The sequence below is a fragment of the Oncorhynchus gorbuscha genome, linkage group LG01, assembly GCF_021184085.1.
Source record: "Oncorhynchus gorbuscha isolate QuinsamMale2020 ecotype Even-year linkage group LG01, OgorEven_v1.0, whole genome shotgun sequence".
In the NCBI taxonomy this organism is placed as follows: Eukaryota; Metazoa; Chordata; class Actinopteri; order Salmoniformes; family Salmonidae; genus Oncorhynchus; species Oncorhynchus gorbuscha.
Window position 1 is genome coordinate 78,062,776 of NC_060173.1, and position 21,488 is coordinate 78,084,263.

Here is a 21,488-nt window from a genome sequence, read left to right on the forward strand (position 1 = left end):
AATGAAATAAAATGAATCATCCGTTCTGAAATTGATTTTTTTTATTTGACAAAAGATCAAACACTAAACATTCAGTTTGTCAAAGGTTAATAAAATAAAATATATTTTTCTGTAAACAAATGAATGCAAATAAATATTTAAATCTGCGACAGATCATATGATTCATACCAATAATTGTAACCTTCTTGAGCAAAAACATACATTGGACTACAAATTACTTCAATGAATTACTTTAAAGGTTCCATCTGTTTTGCAAAAATAAAACCTAATTGATCTCTATGGCCATATACAATGAGTGTAAAAAACATTATGCCCTTCCACCCTCTTAACGGCACACATGCGCAATCCATGTCTCAATTGTCTAAAGGCTTAAAAATCCTTCTTTAACCTGACTCCTCCCCTTCATCTACACTGATTGAAGTGGATTTAACAGGTGACATCAATAAAGGATTATAGCTTTCACCTGGATTCACCTGGTCAGTCTATGACATGGAAAGAGCAGGTGTTCCTAATGTTTTGTACACTCAGTGTATAATATCATATAAAAAAAACTCAAGAGACATTAAGTAAATAAATAGTATATCAAGCAAATATAGCCTTTCCCCCCATGGACTTTTATGTTTTTTTTTCCATAGATACTCTTTCAAAAATGTCACATTTATGTTCTTTGGTTAGTGACAAACTCCATTTTCTCATAAAGTGTCCCCTCTATAGAAAATGTGCATCTACTCAGGTTTAGCTGATCGGAGCCCCTGTTGTGACTAGTTTGTAGTAGGCAGCCCTCTTAGCCATGAGCTCCTCATGTGTCCCCCTTTCTATGACAGCACCTTGGGACATGACGGCTATGATATCTGCCGTCTGGATGGTAGACAGTCTGTGGGCAATGACAATGCAGGTGCGTCCACGTCTGGCCTCATCCAAAGCCGCCTGCACTGTCTGTAGTTGGAAAACACAATGTTAAAAATAAGTTCAGTTGAGTGTGTTTGTTTTCATCATAGGGACATCCTATATTCTCTCTGATGTAATATAGTACATGGCATGCTAAGAAAATATCTAAGCAAATGCATTATTGTGCTGTGGATAGAGTGATTCATCGGATAGAAAGGATAATCAAGAGGTGATATCTATATATATACTGAACAAACATAAAATTGCAACATGTAAAGTGTCTATGCACAGAAAGTGTATTTCTCTCAAATTTTGTGCAAAAATTTGTTGACATCCCTTTTAGTGAGCATTTCTCCTTTGCCAAGATTATCCATCCATCCACCTTACATGTGTGGCATATCAAGAAGCTCATTAAACAGCATGATCATTACACAGGTGCAGCTTATGCTGGGGACAATAAATGGCCACTCTAAAATGTGCAATTTTGTCACACAACACAATGCCACAGACATCTCAAGTTGAGGGAGCGTGCAATTGCAATACTGATTGCAGGAAGGTCCACCAGAGCTGTTGCCAGATAATTTAGTGTTAATTTCTCTACCATTGGCCTCCTCCAATGTTGTTTTAGAGAATTTGGCAGTACGTGCAACCGGCCTCACAACTGCAGACCACGTGTAACCACGCCAGCCCATGACCTCCAAATCCGGCTTCTTCACCTGCAGAGTTGTCTGAGACCAGCCACCCGGGCAGCTGATGAAACTGTGGGTTTGCACAACCGAAGAATTTCTGCAAAAACTGTCAGAAACCCAGAAGCTCGTCTGCTCGCTCGTCTTCCTCACCGGGGTCTTGACCTGACTGCATTTGGCATCGTAACCGACTTCAGTGGGCAAATGCTCACCTTCGATGGCCACTAGAAGTGTGCTCTTCACAGATTAATCTCGGTTTCAACTGTACCGGGCAGATGGCAGACGTGGCGTTGTGGGCGAGCGGTTTGCTGATGTCAACGTTGTGAACATAGTGCCCCAAGGTGGACGTGGGGTTATGGTATGGGCAGGCACAAGCTATGGACAACGAACACAATTGCATTTTATCGATGGAAATTTCAATGCACGAGATCCCATGACAATACCATGACGAGATCCTGAGACCCATTGTCGTGCCATCCATCTGCCGCCATTACCTTATGTTTCAGCATGATAATGCACGGCCCCATGTTGCAAGAATCTGTACACAATTCCGACTCACCAGACATGTCACCCATTTAGCATGTTTGAGATAGTCTTGATCGATGTGTATGACAGCGTGCTCCAGTTCCTACCCATATCCAACAACTTCGCACAGCCATTGAAGACGAGTGGGAAAACATTCCACAATCAACAGCCTGATCAACTCTATGCGAAAGGAGATGTGTCATGCTGCATGAGGCAAATGGTTGTCACACCAGATACGGACTGGTTTTCTCATCCACGCCCCCTACCTTTTTTTTTAGGTATTTGTGACCAACAGATGCATATCTGTATTCCTAGTAATGTGAAATCCATAAATTAGGGCCTAATGAATGTATTTAAATTTCTGTTTAGGAACTGTAACTCAGTAAAACCTTTGCAATTGTGGCATGTTGCGTTTATATTTTTGTTCAGTGTACATTGGTCTGGTCTATGGTTACCTTTTCACTCTCTGTGTCCAACGCAGAGGTGGCCTCATCCAGAAGCAGGATCTTAGGGTTCCTGACTATTGCCCGAGCGATGGCGATGCGTTGTTTTTGCCCTCTGGAGAGCTGGGAGCCCTGGGCGCCAACCGGAGTCTCATATTTCTGCCAGAGTCAAAGATAACACAGGAATGTCCAGTACACTACTTACAATATGAAGAGAACAGTACCAGGAAGAAAATATCATGTTCCACCACAATAACATGTTTCATTTTTTGACATTCTTCACAGTATAAAGGGAAGTGGGATGGTATGACATAGAAGTATTACAAAGATAGTACAATTTCAGTTACTTTACTCACATCTGGCAGAGTCATCACAAAGTCATGGAGATAAGCTTTCTTTGCAGCATCAACAATCTCCTCCATGCTCATCCTCCTGGTGTTATCACCATACTGTATGTTTTCAGCAATACTGCAGTCAAACAGCACGGGCTCTTGGGAGACGATGCCAATCTGAGCCCTCAGGAAGGGCACATTGACAGTGTGTGATGGACGGCCATCGATCAACTGAAATGGGAACAAGGAAGTGTTTATTTGAAGTACAAAGAATAGTAATAGACTATGGTAGGCAGTGTGGGTATACTTGATAAATTGTACCTGTGATTCCATCTACACTGAGTGTACAAAACATTAAGAACACCTGTTCTTTCCATGACATAGGCTGACCAGGTGAATCCAGGTGAAAGCTATGTCACTTCAATCAGTGTAGATGAAGGGGAGGAGACAGGTTAAAGAAGGATTTTTAAGGCTTGAGGCAATTGAGACATGGATTGTGTATGTGTGCCATTCAGATGGTGAATGTGCAAGACAAAAAATGTAAGTGCCTTTGAACGGGGTATGGTAGTAAGTGCCAGGCACACAGGTTCGTGTGAAGAACTGCAACGCTACTGGGTTTTCCAACATCCAACAGTTTCCTGTGTGTATCAAGGTGTTCCTAATGTTCGGTAAACTCAGTGTACATGGCAGATAAGGTAAAGCACAGGAGGTTGGTGGAACCTTAATTGGGGTGGACGGGCTTGTGGTAACGGCTGGAGCGGAATTAGTGGAATGGTATCAAATACATCAAACACGTGTTTTTTTTTACGCCATTTAATTTGCAAGCCATTGTTATGAGCCATCCTCCCATCAGCAGCCTCCACTGAGGTCATGGAAATGAAGTTGGGTCTGCTCTGGGGACTCACCACTCTGCCCTCATCTGGATCATAGAACCTCTCCAACAGCTGCACACTAGTGCTCTTCCCGCAGCCGCTACAGCCCACAAAGGCCAGGGTCTGGCCCGGTTTCACAGACACCAGTAGTCCATTTAGGACCTGGATGTCAGGCCGGGTTGGGTATGTGAACTTGCAGTTGATGAATTCTAACTCCCCTTTGAAATCATCCTGGAAAGAGGGCATTATTACACACCAACATGTTTGATGCCAATTTAAATAATGATCATTTTCCACTTGTACTGAAAATGTCTGATTGAATAAACAATCATGTTTTTCTCACCCATTTCTCCCCGTCTATCTGACTCATGCTGATTTTGGGGACTCGGTCCAACAGTTTAAAGAACTGTGCAGCTGCAATCTTGGCTTTGGCATAATCTGGGGTGAATGAGGAAGCTTTTCCCAGTGCCGTCCCACTGATCACAATGGCAGAGATCACTCTGGGGATATGCACAACACATTGGCATTTGCTTGACAACACAGTATGCTTTTAGGACAGTTTAACGCTTAAATGGGTATGGTGTTGAAAATGTACAGTAAACGTGATGATGACCTACATTCAGTATTGTCATTCACAGGTTTTCTGTACGTCACTGGAAACACTACACGCACAACATTCAGAAAAACAAACAAATGTACCTGAAGACCACCAGGTAGTGTAATCTTTCAGAGCTGACCAGATAGCCTCCATATCTAAAGGAGGCGGCGTACGCCATAAAGATAACACACTGGGCAAAGGCAAAACAGATGCCGTAGATGTTTGCCTTCTTCTTGGCAGACTTATACGGAGCCTCCAGCTGCTGTTCATAGGCCTCCACAAATGTGCTCTCCTTGCACAGCCCTGCGATGGTCCTGATGTTGGCTAGAGCCTCGCTGGACACCTGTGCGAGAGAAGGCAGATTGTCAAGTTTCTAAATCACTATACACTGAATAGCACTCTCTGGACCAGCGGCCTCGGACGAGGTCCGTTCATTTGACAGAAATGTTCTAACAACCCATTTAGGGACCATTATTGAATTATCTTTAAATCAAACCAAATGTGCCGAATACAACAGTGAAATGCTTACTTACAAGCCCTTAACACTTATTTTTCTGAAAACTGCATTGTTGGTAAAATACGTAACAAGTAAAATACGGACAAGTAAAACATTTTTTCAAAAGTAACAAATAGTTCAAGAGCAGCAGTAAAATAACAATATTGAGGCTATATACAAGGGGTACCAGTACAGAGTCAGTGTCCGGGGGCACAGGTTAGTCGAGGTAATTCAGGCTATATGTACATGTCGATAGAGTTAAAGTGACTATGCATAGATAATAAACAGAGAGTAGCAGCAGCGTAAAAGGGCGGGGGGGAATGCATATATTCTGGTTAGCCATTTGACTAGCAGCTCAGGAGTCTTATGGCTTGGGGGTAGAAGCTGTTAAGAATCCTTTTGGACCTAGACTTAGCGCGGTACTGACGGTACTGCTTGCCGTACAGTAGCAGAGAGAACAGTCTATGACTGCCAATTTTTTGTGCCTTCCTGTGACACCACCTGGTATAGAGGTCCTGGATGGCAGGAAGCTTGGTCCCAGTGATGTACTGGGCCATACTCGCACAGCCCTTGCGGTCGGAGGCCGAGCAGTTGCCATGCAGTGATGCAACCAGTCAGAATGCTCTTGATGGTGCAGGTGTAGAACCTTTTGAGGATCTGAGGACCCATGCTACATTTTTTCAGTTTCCTGAGGGGGAATAGGCTTTGTCATGCATTCTTCACGAAAGTCTTGGTGTGTATGGACTATGATCATTTATTGGTGATGTGGACACCAAGGAACTTGATGCGCTCAACCTGCTCCACTACTGCCCCATCGATGAGAATGGGGGCATGCTCGGTCCTCCTTTTCCTGTAGTCCACAATAATCTCCTTTCTCTTGATCACGTTGAGGTTGTTGTCCTGGCACCACACGGCCAGCTCTCTGAACTCCTCCCTATAGGCTGTCTAATCATTGTCGGTGATCAGGCCTACCACTGTTGTGTCATCTGCAAACTTAATGATGGTATTGGAATCGTGCCTAGCCATGCAGTCATGAGTGAACAGGGAGTACAGGAGGGGACTGAGCACACACCCCTGAAGGGCCCCCGTTTTGAGGATCAGCGCGGCGGACGTGTTGTTACCTACCCTTACCACCTGGGAGTGGCCCATCAGAAATCGAGGAATCAGTTGCAGAGGGAGGTGTTTAGTCCCAGAGTCCTTAGCTTAGTGATGAGCTCTGAGGGCACTATGGTGTTGAACGATGAGCTGTCAATGAATATAATTCTCACGTAGATGTTCCTTTTGTCCAGGTGGAAAAGGGAAGTGTGGAGTGCAATAGAGATATGCAAATTGGAGTGGGTCTAGGGTTTCTGGGATAATAGTGTTGAAAAGCACTTCATGGATACAGACGTGAGTGTTACGAGTCGCTAGTCATTTAGGAAGGTTACCTTGGTGTTCTTGGACACGGGGACTATGGTGGTCTGCTTGAAACATGTTGGTATTACAGACTCAGTCAGGGACAGATTGAAAATGTCATTGAAGACACTTGCCAGTAGACATCCTGGTAATCCATATGGCCCTGCGGCCTTGTGTATATTGACCTGTTTAAAGGTCTTTCTCACATTGGCTACGGAGAGCGTGATCACACAGTTGTCCGGAACAGATGATGCTCTCATGCATGTTTCAGTGTTACTTGCCTTGAAGAGAGCATATAATTAATTGATTTTGTCTGGTAGGCTTGTGTCACTGCGTAGCCCGTGGTTGTGCTTCTCTTTGTAGTCTGTAATAGTTTTCATGCCCTGCCACATCCGACAAGCGTTGAGCCGGTGTAGTATAATTCAATCTTAGTCCTTTACTGACGCTTTGCCGGTTTGATGGTTCGTCACAGGGCATAGCGGGATCTCTTATAAGCTTCCCGAGAGGCTCAGTGGTCTAAGGCACTTTATCTCAGTGCTTGAGGCGGCACTACAGACACCCTGGTTCAAATCCAGGCTGTATCACAACCGGCCATGATTGGGAGTCCCATAGGGCAGCACACAATTGGCCCAGTGTTGTCCCGGTTTGGCTGGTGTAGACTGTCATTGTAAACAATACTTTATTTTTAACTGACTTGCCTGGTTAAATAAAGATTAAATATATACATTTTTTCAGTCTCACTCTTTGAAAGCGGCAGCTCTACCCTTTGTCATGTTTTGTCTTATATTGTCTTGTCATTATGCTTTCCCTTCTGTTCGTTTCCCCCTGCTGGTCTTATTAGGTTCGTTCCCTTTTTTCTATCCCTCTCTCTCCCCCTCCCTCTCTCTCCTCTCTCTATCGTTCCGTTCCTGCTCCCAGCTGTTCCTATTCCCCTAATCAATCATTTAGTCTTTCCACACCTGTTCCCTATCTTGTCCTCTGATTAGAGTCCCTATTTCTCCCCTTGTTTTCCGTTTCTGTCCTGTCGGATCCTTGTATATTGTTCGCCGTGCTGTGTCTTGTTTCCCTCAGATGCTGCGTGTGAGCAGGTGTCTGAGTCTGCTACGGTCGGTGCCTTCCCGAGGCAACCTACAGTTTATGGTCGAGTCTCCAGTCTGTCCTCGTCACTACGAGTGGAATTAGTTTTTTATGTTTTGTTTTCTGCTCCGATTTGTCTGGGAGTATTGCCTATTTCCTTTACTGGAATAAAGACTCTGTTTTCGCCAAGTCGCTTTTGGGTCCTCATTCACCTGCATAACAGAAGGATCCGACCAAGAATGGACCCAGCGACTATGGATTCTCTCTACTCTACTCTCGAGTTCCAGGGAGCGATGCTCGGCAGACACGAGCAGGAATTGTCTGCTGCTCGGCATGCCGTTGAGACCCTGGCCGCTCAGGTCTCCGACCTCTCAGGACAGTATCAGAGTCTTCGTCTCGTGCCACCAGCTACTTCCGGGTCTTCCGAGCCTCCGGAACCTAGGGTTAATAACCCACCATGTTATTCTGGGCAGCCCACTGAGTGCCGCTCCTTTCTCACCCAGTGTGATATAGTGTTCTCTCTCCAACCCAACACATACTCAAGAGAGAGAGCTCGGATTGCCTACGTCATATCACTTCTTACTGGTCGGGCTCGGCAGTGGGGCACAGCTATCTGGGAGGCAAGCGCTGAGTGTACTAACAATTATCTGAACTTTAAAGAGGAGATGATAAGGGTTTTTGATCGTTCAGTTTTTGGGAAAGAAGCTTCCTGGTCCCTGTCTTCCCTATGTCAAGGTAATCGATCCATAACGGATTACTCTATAGAGTTTCGCACTCTTGCTGCCTCCAGTAACTGGAACGAGCAGGCGTTGCTCGCTCGTTTTCTGGAGGGACTCCACGCTAGGGTTAAGGATGAGATTCTCTCTCGGGAGGTTCCATCCAGCATGGATTCTTTGATTGCTCGCTATTCGCATTGAACGACGGGTAGATCTTCGTCACCGAGCTCATAGAAGAGAGCTCGCGTTAACTGTGTCTCCCCTCTCTCCGACACTACCATCTTTCCCCACTGACTCAGGTGTTGAGCCCATGCAGCTGGGGGGTATTCGCATTTCGACTAAGGAGAGGGAACGGAGAATCACCAACCGCCTCTGTCTCTATTGCGGTTCCGCTGGTCATTTTGTCATTTCATGTCCAGTTAAAGGCCAGAGCTCATCAGTAAGCGGAGGGCGACTGATAAGCGCTACTAGACGGTCCTCTCCGTCAAGTACCTGTTCTACCTTACCGGTCCATCTACGCTGGACCGGATCGGCAGCTTCCTGCAGTGCATTAATAGACTCTGGGGCGGAGGGCTGTTTTATGGACGAAGCCTGGGCTCGGGAACATGACATTCCTCTCAGACAGTTAGGGGAGCCCACGGTCATGTTTGCCTTGGATGGTAGTCCTCTCCCCAGTATATTATGTGAAACACTACCTTTAACCCTCACTGTATCTGGTAACCATAGTGAGACCATTTCTTTTTTGATTTTTTGTTCACCTTTTACACCTGTTGTTTTGGGTCATCCCTGGCTAGTGTGTCATAATCCTTCTTTTGATTGGTCTAGTAATTCTATCCTTTCCTGGAACGTTTCTTGTCATGTGAAGTGTTTAATGTCTGCTATTCCTCCTGTTTGTTCTGCTCCCTTTTCACAGGAGGAACCTGATGATTTGACAGGAGTGCCGGAGGAATATCATGGTCTGCGCACGGTCTTCAGTCGGTCCAGAACCAACTCCCTTCCTCCTCACCGGTCGTATGATTGTTGTTCTGATCTCCTCAAGAAGCGTTTTGCATCCGCTCCTATCCTTGTTGCACCTGACGTCACTAAACAGTTTATTGTCGAGGTTGACGCGTCGGGGGTGGGCGTGGGAGCCATTCTGTCCCAGCGCTCCGATACTGACGATGGGGTCCACCCTTGCGCGTATTTTTCTCATCGCCTGTCACCATCGGAACGTAACTATGATGTGGCTAACCGTGAACTGCTCGCCATCCGTTTAGCCCTAGGCAAATGGCGACAGTGGTTGGAGGGGGCGACCGTTCCTTTTGTCGTTTGGACTGACCAAAGGAACCTTGAGTACATCCGTTCTGCCAAACGACTGAATGCGCGTCATGCTCGTTGGGCGTTGTTTTTTGCTCGTTTCGAGTTCGTTATTTCTTATTGCCCGGGTACTGAGAACACCAAGCCTCATGCTTTATCCCGTCTCTTTAGTTCTTCTGTGGCTTCTACCGATTCCGAGGGGATCCTTCCTGTTGGGCGTGTTGTCGGGTTGACAGTCTGGGGAATTGAAAGACAGGTTAAGCAAGCACTCACGCACACTGCGTCGCCGCGCGCTTGTCCTAGTAACCTTCTTTTCGTTCCTGTTTCTACTCGTCTGGCTGTTCTTCAGTGGGCTCACTCTGCCAAGTTAGCTGGCCATCCCGGCGTTCGAGGTACTCTTGCTTCTATTCGCCAGCGGTTTTGGTGGCCTACTCAGGAGCGTGACACGCGCCGTTTCGTGGCTGCGTGTTCGGACTGCGCGCAGAAGAAGTCTGGTAAAAAAAAATTCTGCTTCTGCTCCTGGTCTTGCTGGGTCTCAGTCTGTTCCATGCCATCGCTTCTCTCCTGTTCTTGTTCCTGCCCTTGCTGTGTCTCAGTCTGTCCCTAGTTGTTACTCTCCTGGCCTGTTTGGTCCTGTTTGCTCTAAAGCTTTCAGTTCTCTACCCGTGTCTCTTTTTTTTAGAGTAGTACCCTAGTTTCCCTTTTTATCGTTTTTTCGTTACGGCCCTGAGGAGAGGAGTTGGGTTCTTTCTCGGGACGTGCTGGACCGTTTGTGATCTATGATTTCCTCCGTTGCCGCCAGTGTTCCTCCTCGAGAGCGCCAGGAGGCGCTCGGTGAGTGGGGGGGTACTGTCATGTTTTGTCTTATATTGTCTTGTCATTATGCTTTCCCTTCTGTTCGTTTCCCTCTGCTGGTCTTATTAGGTTCGTTCCCTTTTTTCTATCCCTCTCTCTCCCCCTCCCTCTCTCTCCTCTCTCTATCGTTCCGTTCCTGCTCCCAGCTGTTCCTATTCCCCTAATCAATCATTTAGTCTTTCCACACCTGTTCCCTATCTTGTCCTCTGATTAGAGTCCCTATTTCTCCCCTTGTTTTCAGTTTCTGTCCTGTCGGATCCTTGTATATTGTTCGCCGTGCTGTGTCTTGTTTCCCTCAGATGCTGCGTGTGAGCAGGTGTCTGAGTCTGCTACGGTCGGTGCCTTCCCGAGGCAACCTACAGTTTATGGTCGAGTCTCCAGTCTGTCCTCGTCACTACGAGTGGAATTAGTTTTTTATGTTTTGTTTTCTGCTCCGATTTGTCTGGGAGTATTGCCTATTTCCTTTACTGGAATAAAGACTCTGTTTTCGCCAAGTCGCTTTTGGGTCCTCATTCACCTGCATAACACCCTTTAGCTCAGTGCGTATGTTGCCTGTAATCCATCGCTTCTGGTTTGGGTATGTACATACTGTCATGCACTGATCGGTTTCACCTGTCCTTGTGGTTGTCTCCACCCCCTCCAGGTGTCGCTTATTTTCCCCAGTGTTTTTATCCCTGTGTTTCCTGTCTCTCTGTGCCAGTTTGTCTTGTATTTTTGTCAAGTCAACCAGAGTGGTTTTCACCATACTCCTTTTGCTATTCTCTTTTTGGGTCTGCCTACCCATGTCAGAGACGCAAACCCGGTCTCAACCTTTAAGTCTTTACCGAAGACTCATCTCTTCAGTGGGTCATATGATTGACTATAGTCATATGATTGAGTGTAGTCTCCTGGGAAGGTGAACGGAAAGGCTCTGGAGCAACGAACCGCCCTTGCTGTCTCTGCCTGGCTGGTTCCCCTCTTTCCACTGGGTTTCTCTGCCTCTAACCCTATTACAGGGGCTGAGTCACTGGCTTACTGGGGCTCTCTCATGCCGTACCTGGAAGGGGTGCGTCACCTGAGTGGATTGATTCACTGATGTGGTCATCCTGTCTGGGTTGGCACCCCCCCTTGGGTTGTGCCATGGCAGAGATCTTTGTGGGCTATACTCAGCCTTGTCTCAGGATGGTAAGTTGGTGGTTGAAGATAGCCCTCTAGTGGTGTGGGGGCTGTGCTTTGGCAAAGTGGGTGGGGTTATATCCTTCCTGTTTGGCCCTGTCCGGGGGTGTCCTCGGATGGGGCCACAGTGTCTCCTGACCCCTCCTGTCTCAGCCTCCAGTATTTATGCTGCAGTAGTTTATGTGTCGGGGGACTAGGGTCAGTTTGTTATATCTGGAGTACTTCTCCTGTCCTATTCGGTGTCCTGTGTGAATCTAAGTGTGCGTTGTCTAATTCTCTCCTTCTCTCTTTCTTTCTCTCTCTCGGAGGACCTGAGCCCTAGGACCATGCCCCAGGACTACCTGACATGATGACTCCTTGCTGTCCCCAGTCCACCTGACCGTGCTGCTGCTCCAGTTTCAACTGTTCTGCCTTATTATTATTCAACCATGCGGGTCATTTATGAACATTTGAACATCTTGGCCATGTTCTGTTATAATCTCCACCCGGCATAGCCAGAAGAGGACTGGCCACCCCACATAGCCTGGTTCCTCTAAGTTTCTTCCTAGGTTTTGGCCTTTCTAGGGAGTTTTTCCTAGCCACCGTGCTTCTACACCTGCATTGCTTGCTGTTTGGGGTTTTAGGCTGGGTTTCTGTACAGCACTTTGAGATATCAGCTGATGTACGAAGGGCTATATAAATAAATTTGAACACTTTTTTATTGACCGAGTCACTGGTGCTTCCTGCTTTAGTTTTTGCTTGTAAACAGAAATATAATTATGGTCAGATTTGCCAAATGGAGGGCGAGGGAAAGCTTTGTACACGTCTCTGTGTGTGGAGTAAAGGTGGTCTAGAGTGTTTTTCCCCTCTGATTGCACATTTAACATACTGGTGGAAATGAGGTAAAATGGATTTTAGTTTCCCCGCATTAAAATCTCCGGCCACGAGGAGCGCCGACTCTCCACTAGGTGCGTTTTCCTGTTTGCTTATGGCCGTATACAGCTAATTGAGTGAGGTTTTAGTGCCAGCATCGGATCGGTTTGTGGTGTTACCGACAATGGAGTGTTTAACTCACCTGTCCTGCTGCTTCCATTGCCTTCTTATCCTCGTTTGCAAAACCTGTCAGCATTTTGGCTTGGAAGACCCCAGACAAGCCAATAAGTGGTAAAAAGCAAACCACTACCAAGCTTAACTTCCAGCTAAAGGAGAACGCAATGATGAAAGACGCTCCGATGTTGGTCAAGGAGTTCACAATCATCCCAATCTGCGATCCAGTTGCCTGCAGTGAAAATACTATTAATTCTCCAAGCTCTTTTCATAAACAGAAATATATACAGTGTGGCACAAGGAAATATTTCAAAACTACCCCTTTGGATCATCTCATAATTTGTTAGAAATGGTTCTAATGGGTTCCACGGTATGTGTCCCTGACAGACACTCACCCCCTGGACCATGGAGGCGTCGGTGGCCAGCCTGGTGGTGAGAGCTCCAGGGCTGTTCCTGGGGTCATCAAACCAGCCTACCTCCTGTTTCAACATGGCCTGGAAGCCCACCTTCCTTAGCCTGCGGGTCAGGAGCTCCCCAGACTTCCCAAATGCATAGCCCTTAAACAGAACAACAGTGTTCACACACATTACTAGGGCCAATCGTCTGAATCACAGGAGGCTGCTGAGGGGAGAATGGCTCATAAGAATGGCCGGAACGGAGCAAATGGAAAGGCATCAAACATCTGAAAACCATGTATTTGACACCATTCCACTCATACCGCTCCGGGTCATTACCGCAAGCTCGTTCTCCCCAATTAAGGTGCCACCAACCCGCTGTGGTCTGAATGTTAGCATCTTACGATGGAATGTAACAGCTTGATGTGCAGTACAATATAGCCACCTGTAAGAACTGAGAGAAGAAACTTATCACCGCCACAGCGCAGAACAGGATACATATTCCATTGATCTGCGCTCTCTGTTCATCCAAGTCACGTATAGAGAACGTCTGCAAATCAAAACAGCGATATGGATGGAATGAAATACATGTAATGGAACAGCAACACCTATAAGTAATCACTACCAGCCCAGTTAATATGAAACTACATTATAAACATAGGCTTGATATGTACATCATCCATAGCCTCTCACCCCAAGGATCTGGCTGAATAAGATAGCATAGATTGGATTGACGGAGCCATTGATGGCAGCTCCTATAGATCCCAATAGCATGTAGGGCCACTCGGACTTGTTGTACTTCAGGATTCGAGCCACTGGTGCTGGCTCCACACGTTCCTCTGCTTCCTCCTTGGAATGCTGTGGGAATATACTGTATGAGGGACACTCATTTCTCTCAGAAATTAGAAGCAGGGGAAATTGAATGAAGTGCATTAATACAAAACTGATAATACAAGGCTGCTTATAGAATGACCTCAATACCTTTGACCTTTGAGGTTCCATCTCGTTTTCCATTATGGCAAGCAATTTGTCTGATTTAATTCGGATACTGCCAGTTATGGCATCAGGGATGAGTTCGTTTGACAGCTGGGTGTGAGATCGCAGGCGAAGAGATTGCCTTTAGGAGAAAGAGTGAATTACAAAGGCTTTACAAATTAGCTTTGCTGAATCATTGTTAATCATAAGTAGTGTCACAAGCCTGTTCTGACACGTCCTTTAGTTTTACCTCAACCCAGATTCGTAGCTTCCTCGACTGAAACTCTGAAGGATTTCTTCCTCAATGGTTTCATTGTCCGGACCTAAAATTGAAAATGAACGTGATATTTTTATCCATACAGATAGACTCTATCAAACGTGAACAATGAATCATTATGAATTGCTCTTTATGTCAGACCTACCTGTGTTTGTTTTGACACTGGGCATGTCATTTCCTTGGTTCTGAAGTGTAACGAGAGTAAAGTAGACCCCCTTCTTTTCTAGAAGATCATTGTGTGTACCGCTTTCCACTGCCCTTCCGTGCTCAAAGCCAATAATGACATCAGCATTGCGGATAGTGGAGAGGCGGTGGGCGATGGTAATGGTTGTCCTGCCCATCCGAGCCTTCAATCACAAGACATGATCCATTTTGTAGTTGAAGTAAACATTACAACATGGGAAGACCATGATTTAAAATTGGAACAAATATTCAAAGCACTGACTTTGTGGTGATATCATGATTGATCCATTTCGTCTAGGAGTCACCCACCTTATCAAGCGCCTCTTGTACAATGGCCTCACTCTCGTTGTCCAGAGCCGAGGTAGCCATGTCCAGCAGCAGGATCCTGGGGTTGCGGATCAGAGCTCGGGCAATAGCGATCCTCTGCTTCTGTCCTCCACTCATCTGACCACCACCCTCACCCACCAGCGTGTCAAACCTCTGTATAACCACAGACAAACATTTTCTCATTTTGAAGTTTCAATGTGTTTCTTGTATGAGACAGTATCAGAGTGATGCACCATATTTATTTGCTAAAGGTGTTGCCTGTGGTACCTGCGGGAGGTCCATGATAAAGTTATAGGCATTAGCCTCCTTGGTGGCCTGGATGATGTCATCCATGGTGACCCCGGGTCGCCCGTAGCGGATGTTGTCAGCGATAGTCGTGGCGAACAGCACCGGCTCTTGCTCTACTATACCAATCAAAGAGCGAAGCCACTGGATGTTCAGGCTGCGGATGTCATGGCCATCCAAAGTCAACTATAAATGAGAAGCATTATGTGCATCAAACACAATAGCATCTTGTCCTGGGCTTTAGTCATGTGTCTTGTGTCCCAACCATATTGCTGTAATAATGTGATAGGAAACATAGGTGTATCTTCTGAGCCTTATTACCATTCCTTCCTTGGGGTTGTAGAATCGCTGAAAGAGTTGAACTGTGGTGCTCTTCCCTGATCCGCTTGGCCCAACAAAAGCTGTGGTTTCTCCTGCTCTGATCAGCATGCTCAAAGAATCTAAAATCTAAGTGAACAGATGGTGGTTGTACATTGAGATATCTTTTGGGGATGATTTGAAGTTAAAGAAAGTGAGTGAAGAGTGTTTACCTTCACATCTGGCCTAGAGGGGTAGTTAAATGTGACGTTGTGGAATTCAATGTCACCCGTGACCTTGTCTAGTTTGTGGCCCTTCTCTGAGAAACAATCAATTTCTGGCTCCTGAAAGGGAACAGATTTTTAAAACTGAAATGTAATTGTTCTTAGTTCATATATTTTCAAAAATTCTGGCCTTACTCGGTCAATGGTATCGAAGATGGTCTTGGCTGCAGCTCGACCTGAGGCGAAGGCTTCCAGGCATGGTGAGGCCTGACCCAGGTTCATAGCTGCCATGAGAACTCCAAAGAATACCTGGAGGCAAAAATACAAAGACATCTGTACATTTTCACCACTCCTATAATTACGTATTGGATACATATTTATTGGTTGATCATGTGAGTTGCCATACCTGGATGAGAGTACCAGGGGATAGCTCTTTGGTTTCGATGACCAGTTTTGAGCCATACCAGAATGCCAAAGCATAGCAGAGGAAGATGATACACCACAGGTATCCTTGAAACACTCCAATGATCGTCCCCTTTTTCACACCCCAGTTCTGAGCCTCAATAAGGTTTTTGTCATACCTGTTCAAATGTGAAATGCACATTTATAACACAAGTCAGCAGGGAAGGGAATGTTCATTTGACCAGTGTCTCACATTAAGAAAATGATCCTGCGGCAACAGGAAATGTGAATTATTGTGTGCATTATAATTAATGGACATTTTTGTAAGGGTTGTTTTAAAGTGGAAATTACTTTTTGAAACCTTCAATACACTACAAGTTTGCATTTCCTGCTGCGCAGCATATCTTCTGCAACAGGGTGATCAAATTCAGATCCTACACCTGTACAGTATTTCAAGTTACCTTTCAACCTCCTTGTCCTCTCCTCCAAAGGCTGCCACTGTTCTGATGGATGACAGTACCTCATCAGCTACTGACCCTGCCTTGGCATAAGCCTGGAGCTCCCGACCTGTCAGTCTGGCAACAGCCTGAGGAGTGAATGAGTGGAGATGACAGACTGGTTTGTCTGGTTTATCTATAGTACCTTTCACACATCACAACATCACAGAGAATACAGAGGTGGTGTGAGACCTCACTAACAGACTCAGAGGCTGTTACAACAGAATGAGTGATCACCATCAAATAAAGTGATTTAATACATTGACTTCAACCCATCTCACCATGGCCATTAGTCCAGCAGCAAGTCCTATTAGTGGGCTTACTGCGATGACCACCAGGGTCAACTTCCATCCTCCGATGAACCCCACCATGAAGCCGAAGATGAAAGTGGAGATCCTCTCAATGAAGATAGACACCTGGTCAGCTATCGCATTGTTGATCTTGTTGATGTCGCTGAGGTGAGAGAACAAGTTCAATCACACAATTGTTGTGGTCCAGTTAGAATGTGTCAAACCCTAAATGTAAGGGTTATTTATAGAAACATCTTACAAACATGCCCTCAATCATTCACACATCTCTGTAGAAAATAATCCATGGGTTTCGGTCTTACTCTGATATCCTGGTGTTTAATTCTCCAACTGAATTGCAGTCAAACCAGCCAATCTCCATTCGCATCACCTTCCTAAAGTAAGTCTTCCTGATTCTCTGGATCTGTCTGGCAGCAGCAGACACCCAGAGGGCAATCTACACAGAGCAGGATTGAATGCATGTTTAGAAATACCGGTTAAATATAGTCGGCCTAGCCTATAGAAAGCTGATAGGATCCTCCTCTTTTTAACAGAAGCCATCAAAACTGTTTTCTCACGCAATTGCATAACATAAGCTGTAGAAATGTTGCCCCAACAAAGCACATATTTAACTCCATGCATCAACCAGCTATGAGGAGCTGGTTAAGAAGGATGCAAGACTCAATGGAGAGAAAGCACTTTGAGCAGGAAGTTTAACCCACTTACTTGGAAATAACTAACAATCAAGACTCCTAATCCAATACCAACATAGTAATATGCAAACATGGTCATCTGTGCTTCAATATCCACCCTGTAAAAAAATGGATGCTTAGCTATAGCATGGACAGTAATGTGAATAGATCGACATAGAAAACCTTGAAGCATGAGTCAAATACAGTCCACAATAGAAAAGTGTCAACTCACCCACAGAAGACCGTTGTGTTCTCTGCTATTTCAAATATGGAGCCATTGATCCAGGTGATGGTGTTGTTAATGCAGGTTTTGTTGGGGTCTGCCAGTTCTTGGACCTCTAGCTCGTATGCCACGAAGGTGTTCGTCATCATGCCATACACCAAGAGCATGAGAGGGGAGGCTGCCCCGTGGACTAGTGCACATAAGCCCCCCACTACCATCATCAGTGTGTCCTTCCATGTTGCAAATCGAAACTGGATCAAATAGATAGGTTACATCCTTTTCTTTCCAATAAAAGGAAATATATGGTGCAATCATAGCAAAAACAGTCATTATTAATCACAATTCATAATAATTCATAATATCTTAAGGATAAAAAAATAAATACCAGTTGAAAGAATCCAACATCCAAGAGCTTTTCTTTTTTCTTTCCATCTCTGCAATCCAAATAATCAAATGAGAAAAGCTGTTGTATGGTAATGATCAAAGTTGATCTGATACTTTCATGACGATAGAAGTGTATAGTGGTATGATAGATATTATGCGAAGAAGAACCCAGTTACAATTGGAAGAGTTTTGTGAAAAGTACCCGTATAGGAAAAAAGTGTTGAAGAGAATAAACAAGATGTGGTCAAATTTAATTGGTGAGATTCATTCAACTGTGAATGAAGGCAATAATGCAAGGAATGGAATGTCGTTTACTTGAGTAGGAGTCAAATGTCGTTATTTGGAAAGTAAATAAGAAGAAAAAAGAAGCTACTGTTATTTCAATTCCAATCAAAAACAGACACTTACCCTTTTTCATTATCTGTTCAAAAAGAAAGGTCAAAGTTCAATTGAAACTTGAAGAAGAGATCTACAAAATGATGTCATTCCTTACTGGGGCATAATCATGTTAATCATGTTAACAATATGGTATTTGTGGTATAACAGGAAGAAATGGGACACTTACCTTCTTCTCTGTCTGGTTTTGTACGGCAATATTCTCTGTCTGTGTCCTCCTGTAGAGAAGTGACCTTTTTCAAGTAAATAGGATCCTTCATTTTTGTAGCTTTAACTCTGACAGGCACGTCCTCACTGGGTCTAATGGGAGAGAAGGGTCATTTTAGCTCACAGTCTTCTTCACGAACATCCGCAAAAATACATTCACAGTCTGGAGTGAACTGTCTGTACTGCCATCCAAATGTAACTTCTATGGTAAACACATTTTGTGGGATAAAATTTCTAACAAAAAAATCTTAACATCTCTGTAATTCAATGTTGTGTTGCCTGTTTGTCATGACTATAGATGGTACATTACTGGGAATCAGGACTTTTGGACTATGAAGGACTTGATGACAAGTAGGTGTATCCTTGACAACACCACTAGAGCCGTATAATAAGTGCTCTATTACATAATATGGACAAAACATTTGATCATTGAAAGTCATATTATTGAATAGAAAAACCATAGAATGAATATCCGGGATCTCTGTAAGAAAAAACATTGTTTAAAAGGAGCTACCCTGACGAATTCTGAAATGTTAAATATATATATATATATATATAAACATGTAAATTACAGTAAATGGATGGAAAAACAAACACACACAGAAAATATCAGTTTAGAGAGTTACTAACAAGTTCAACACATGCATGACTAATTTCTTATCAGAATAAAAAGCATTATTACCATAATACACAAGAAAATGCAAACAAAATTATATGTAGAACATAGATATGGAAATATCCAACATATCTACCATGAAGATCCACTTCAGCTACGCAGAATAATCATTTCTCATATATGCTTTCCTCCCTATCTTACTATAGAATGAAGAGCAAACTATAGCATACCTGTTTTGTCTTCCTGTCAAGGACTCTTCTGATATCCTAGCCATTTGGTCACTACCAACAATAAAGAATCCCTCCTACCAGAGGAAATTCCTATCTTATTCTCAGTCTACGCCTTTCTCACTATCTCCCCTTCCATTAGACTGATAAGAGTTCAATCAGCATTATGTCTCTAACTAAGGAGTTTTTGTGTGGCAAAGGTACATTCCTCCAATCAATGAGTCAATATAAGTTAATGCGTTTAACCATGCATTGATTAATATGCGCATTATTCCACACCTGTCTGACAATTTGTTCTTTTAGAAAGATTCAGGTGTGCAGTATGTGCTGTATTTTTATAAATACATTTAAATAAACTTGAATACTGAAGTACATGGCTTGCCTCAAATTCACCAAATATCTGAATTACATGTTTAAATATGCCTCTTGAATAATATGGAAGGAATGTTCAATGAGATGGAAAAGGTGAATGCAGTAAACGTAAATTATATCAAGATTATTTCTATGTAAGTCAACAGTTGGATTGTTGAAAGAACTTGTGTTCCAGTGATAGGTGTGGATCACCTGGATGTCAACAGCAGAACGTCGTAAAAGTATTGTACTGACAGACCTAAGGTCGTTAGTCTGTACAGCTAATTCCCCCAGAGCCACCATGATAACATTCATTAATAACAGAATCACACCATAGAATCACACCATGGATAATAAAAGGAGTGTAATGACCTATTGGCCATTGGTCTCCAGAGCTGATTCACAGAGAATATATAGTGCAACATCCATCAATCAGAGATACAGTGGGGAGAACAAGTATTTCACACATTGCCGATTTTGCAGGTTTTCCCACTTACAAAGCATGTAGTGGTCTGTAATTTTTTATCATAGGTACACTTCAACTGTGAGAGACAGAATCTCAAACAAAAATCCAGAAAATCACATTGTATGATTTTTAAGTAATTTATTTGCATTTTATTGCATGACATAAGTATTTGATACATCAGAAAAGCATAACTTAATATTTAGTACAGAAACATTTGTTTGCAATTACAGAGATTATACGTTTCCTGTAGTTCTTGACCAGGTTTGTAGTTTTTGTAGTTATTGACCACTTCTCCATACAGACCTTCTCCAGATCCTTCAAGTTTCAGGGTTGTCGCTGGGCAATACGGACTTTCAGCTCCCTCCAAAGATTTTCTATTGGGTTCAGGTCTGGAGACTGGCTAGGCCACTCCAGGACCTTGAGATGCTTCTTACGGAGCCACTCCTTTAGTTGCCCTGGCTGTGTGTTTCAGGTCGTTGTTATGCTGGAAGACCCAGCCACGACCCATCTTCAATGCTCTTAATGAGGGAAGGAGGTTGTTGGCCAAGATCTCGCAATACATGGCTCATCCATCCTCCCCTCAATACGGTGCAGTCGTCCTGTCCCCTTTGCAGAAAAGCATCCCCAAAGAATGATGTTTCCACCTCCATGCTTCACAGTTGGGATGGTGTTCTTGGGGTTGTACTCATCCTTCTTCTTCCTCCAAACACGGCGAGTGGAGTTTAGACCAAAAAGCTGTATTTTTGTCTCATCAGACCACATGACCTTCTCCCATTCATCCTCTGGATCATCCAGATGGTCATTGGCAAACTTCAGACGGGCCTGGACATGTGCTGGTTTGAGCAGGGGGACCTTGCTTGCGCTGCAGGATTTTAATCCATGACGGCGTAGTGTGTTACTAATGGTTTTCTTTGAGACTGTGGTCCCAGCTCTCTTCAGGTTATTGACAGGTCCTGCCGTGTAGTTCTGGATTGATTCCTCACCTGCATCATGATCATTGATGCCCCACGAGGTGAGATCTTGCATGGAGCCCCAGACCGAGGGTGATTGATCGTCATCTTGAACTTCTTCCATTTTCTAATAATTGCGCCAACAGTTGTTGCCTTCTCACCAAGCTGCTTGCCTATTGTCCTGTAGCCCATCCCAGCCTTGAGCAGGTATACAATTTTATCCCTGATGTCCTTACACAGCTCTCTGGTCTTGGCCATTGTGGAGAGGTTGGAGTCTGTTTGATTGAGTGTGTGGACAGGTGTCTTTTATACAGATTTGTAAGTAGGAAAACCTGCAAAATTGGCAGTGTATCAAATACTTGTTCTCCCCACTGTACATAGATACAATCAGAGATACATAACTCCCCAACCTTGGACCAAATTAGGCTAATGTTAGATTAATTTAGTTCTTATGTGTTCATTAACCA

At 44.3% G+C, this 21,488-nt stretch overlaps 1 protein-coding gene across 3 annotated transcripts; it reads right to left on the reverse strand.

Moving 5' to 3' along the window:
• Positions 1-26: 26 nt before the first annotated feature.
• abcb11a (ATP-binding cassette, sub-family B (MDR/TAP), member 11a) lies at positions 27-19,348 on the reverse strand. Of its 3 annotated transcripts, none has more exons than XM_046360975.1 (28): positions 19,258-19,348; positions 18,374-18,504; positions 18,217-18,229; positions 17,810-17,858; positions 17,434-17,675; positions 17,236-17,320; positions 16,833-16,966; positions 16,504-16,675; positions 16,187-16,311; positions 15,730-15,904; positions 15,519-15,632; positions 15,333-15,443; positions 15,124-15,249; positions 14,785-14,988; positions 14,500-14,670; positions 14,153-14,354; positions 13,981-14,053; positions 13,737-13,872; positions 13,449-13,613; positions 13,201-13,305; positions 12,756-12,917; positions 12,389-12,592; positions 4,446-4,687; positions 4,090-4,246; positions 3,780-3,977; positions 2,899-3,105; positions 2,555-2,701; positions 27-936 (listed from the first exon to the last, which is right to left on the reverse strand). In XM_046360975.1, exons 1-28 carry the CDS (start codon positions 19,299-19,301, stop codon positions 736-738), a joined length of 4,095 nt encoding a protein of 1,364 aa, XP_046216931.1. In that variant the 5' UTR covers positions 19,302-19,348; the 3' UTR covers positions 27-735. The 3 variants fall into 3 exon arrangements, with proteins under 3 accessions (XP_046216931.1, XP_046216936.1, XP_046216944.1); XM_046360980.1 differs by lacking the exon at positions 19,258-19,348 and adding an exon at positions 19,164-19,251; XM_046360988.1 differs by lacking the exon at positions 19,258-19,348 and adding an exon at positions 19,094-19,222.
• Positions 19,349-21,488: the final 2,140 nt, after the last annotated feature.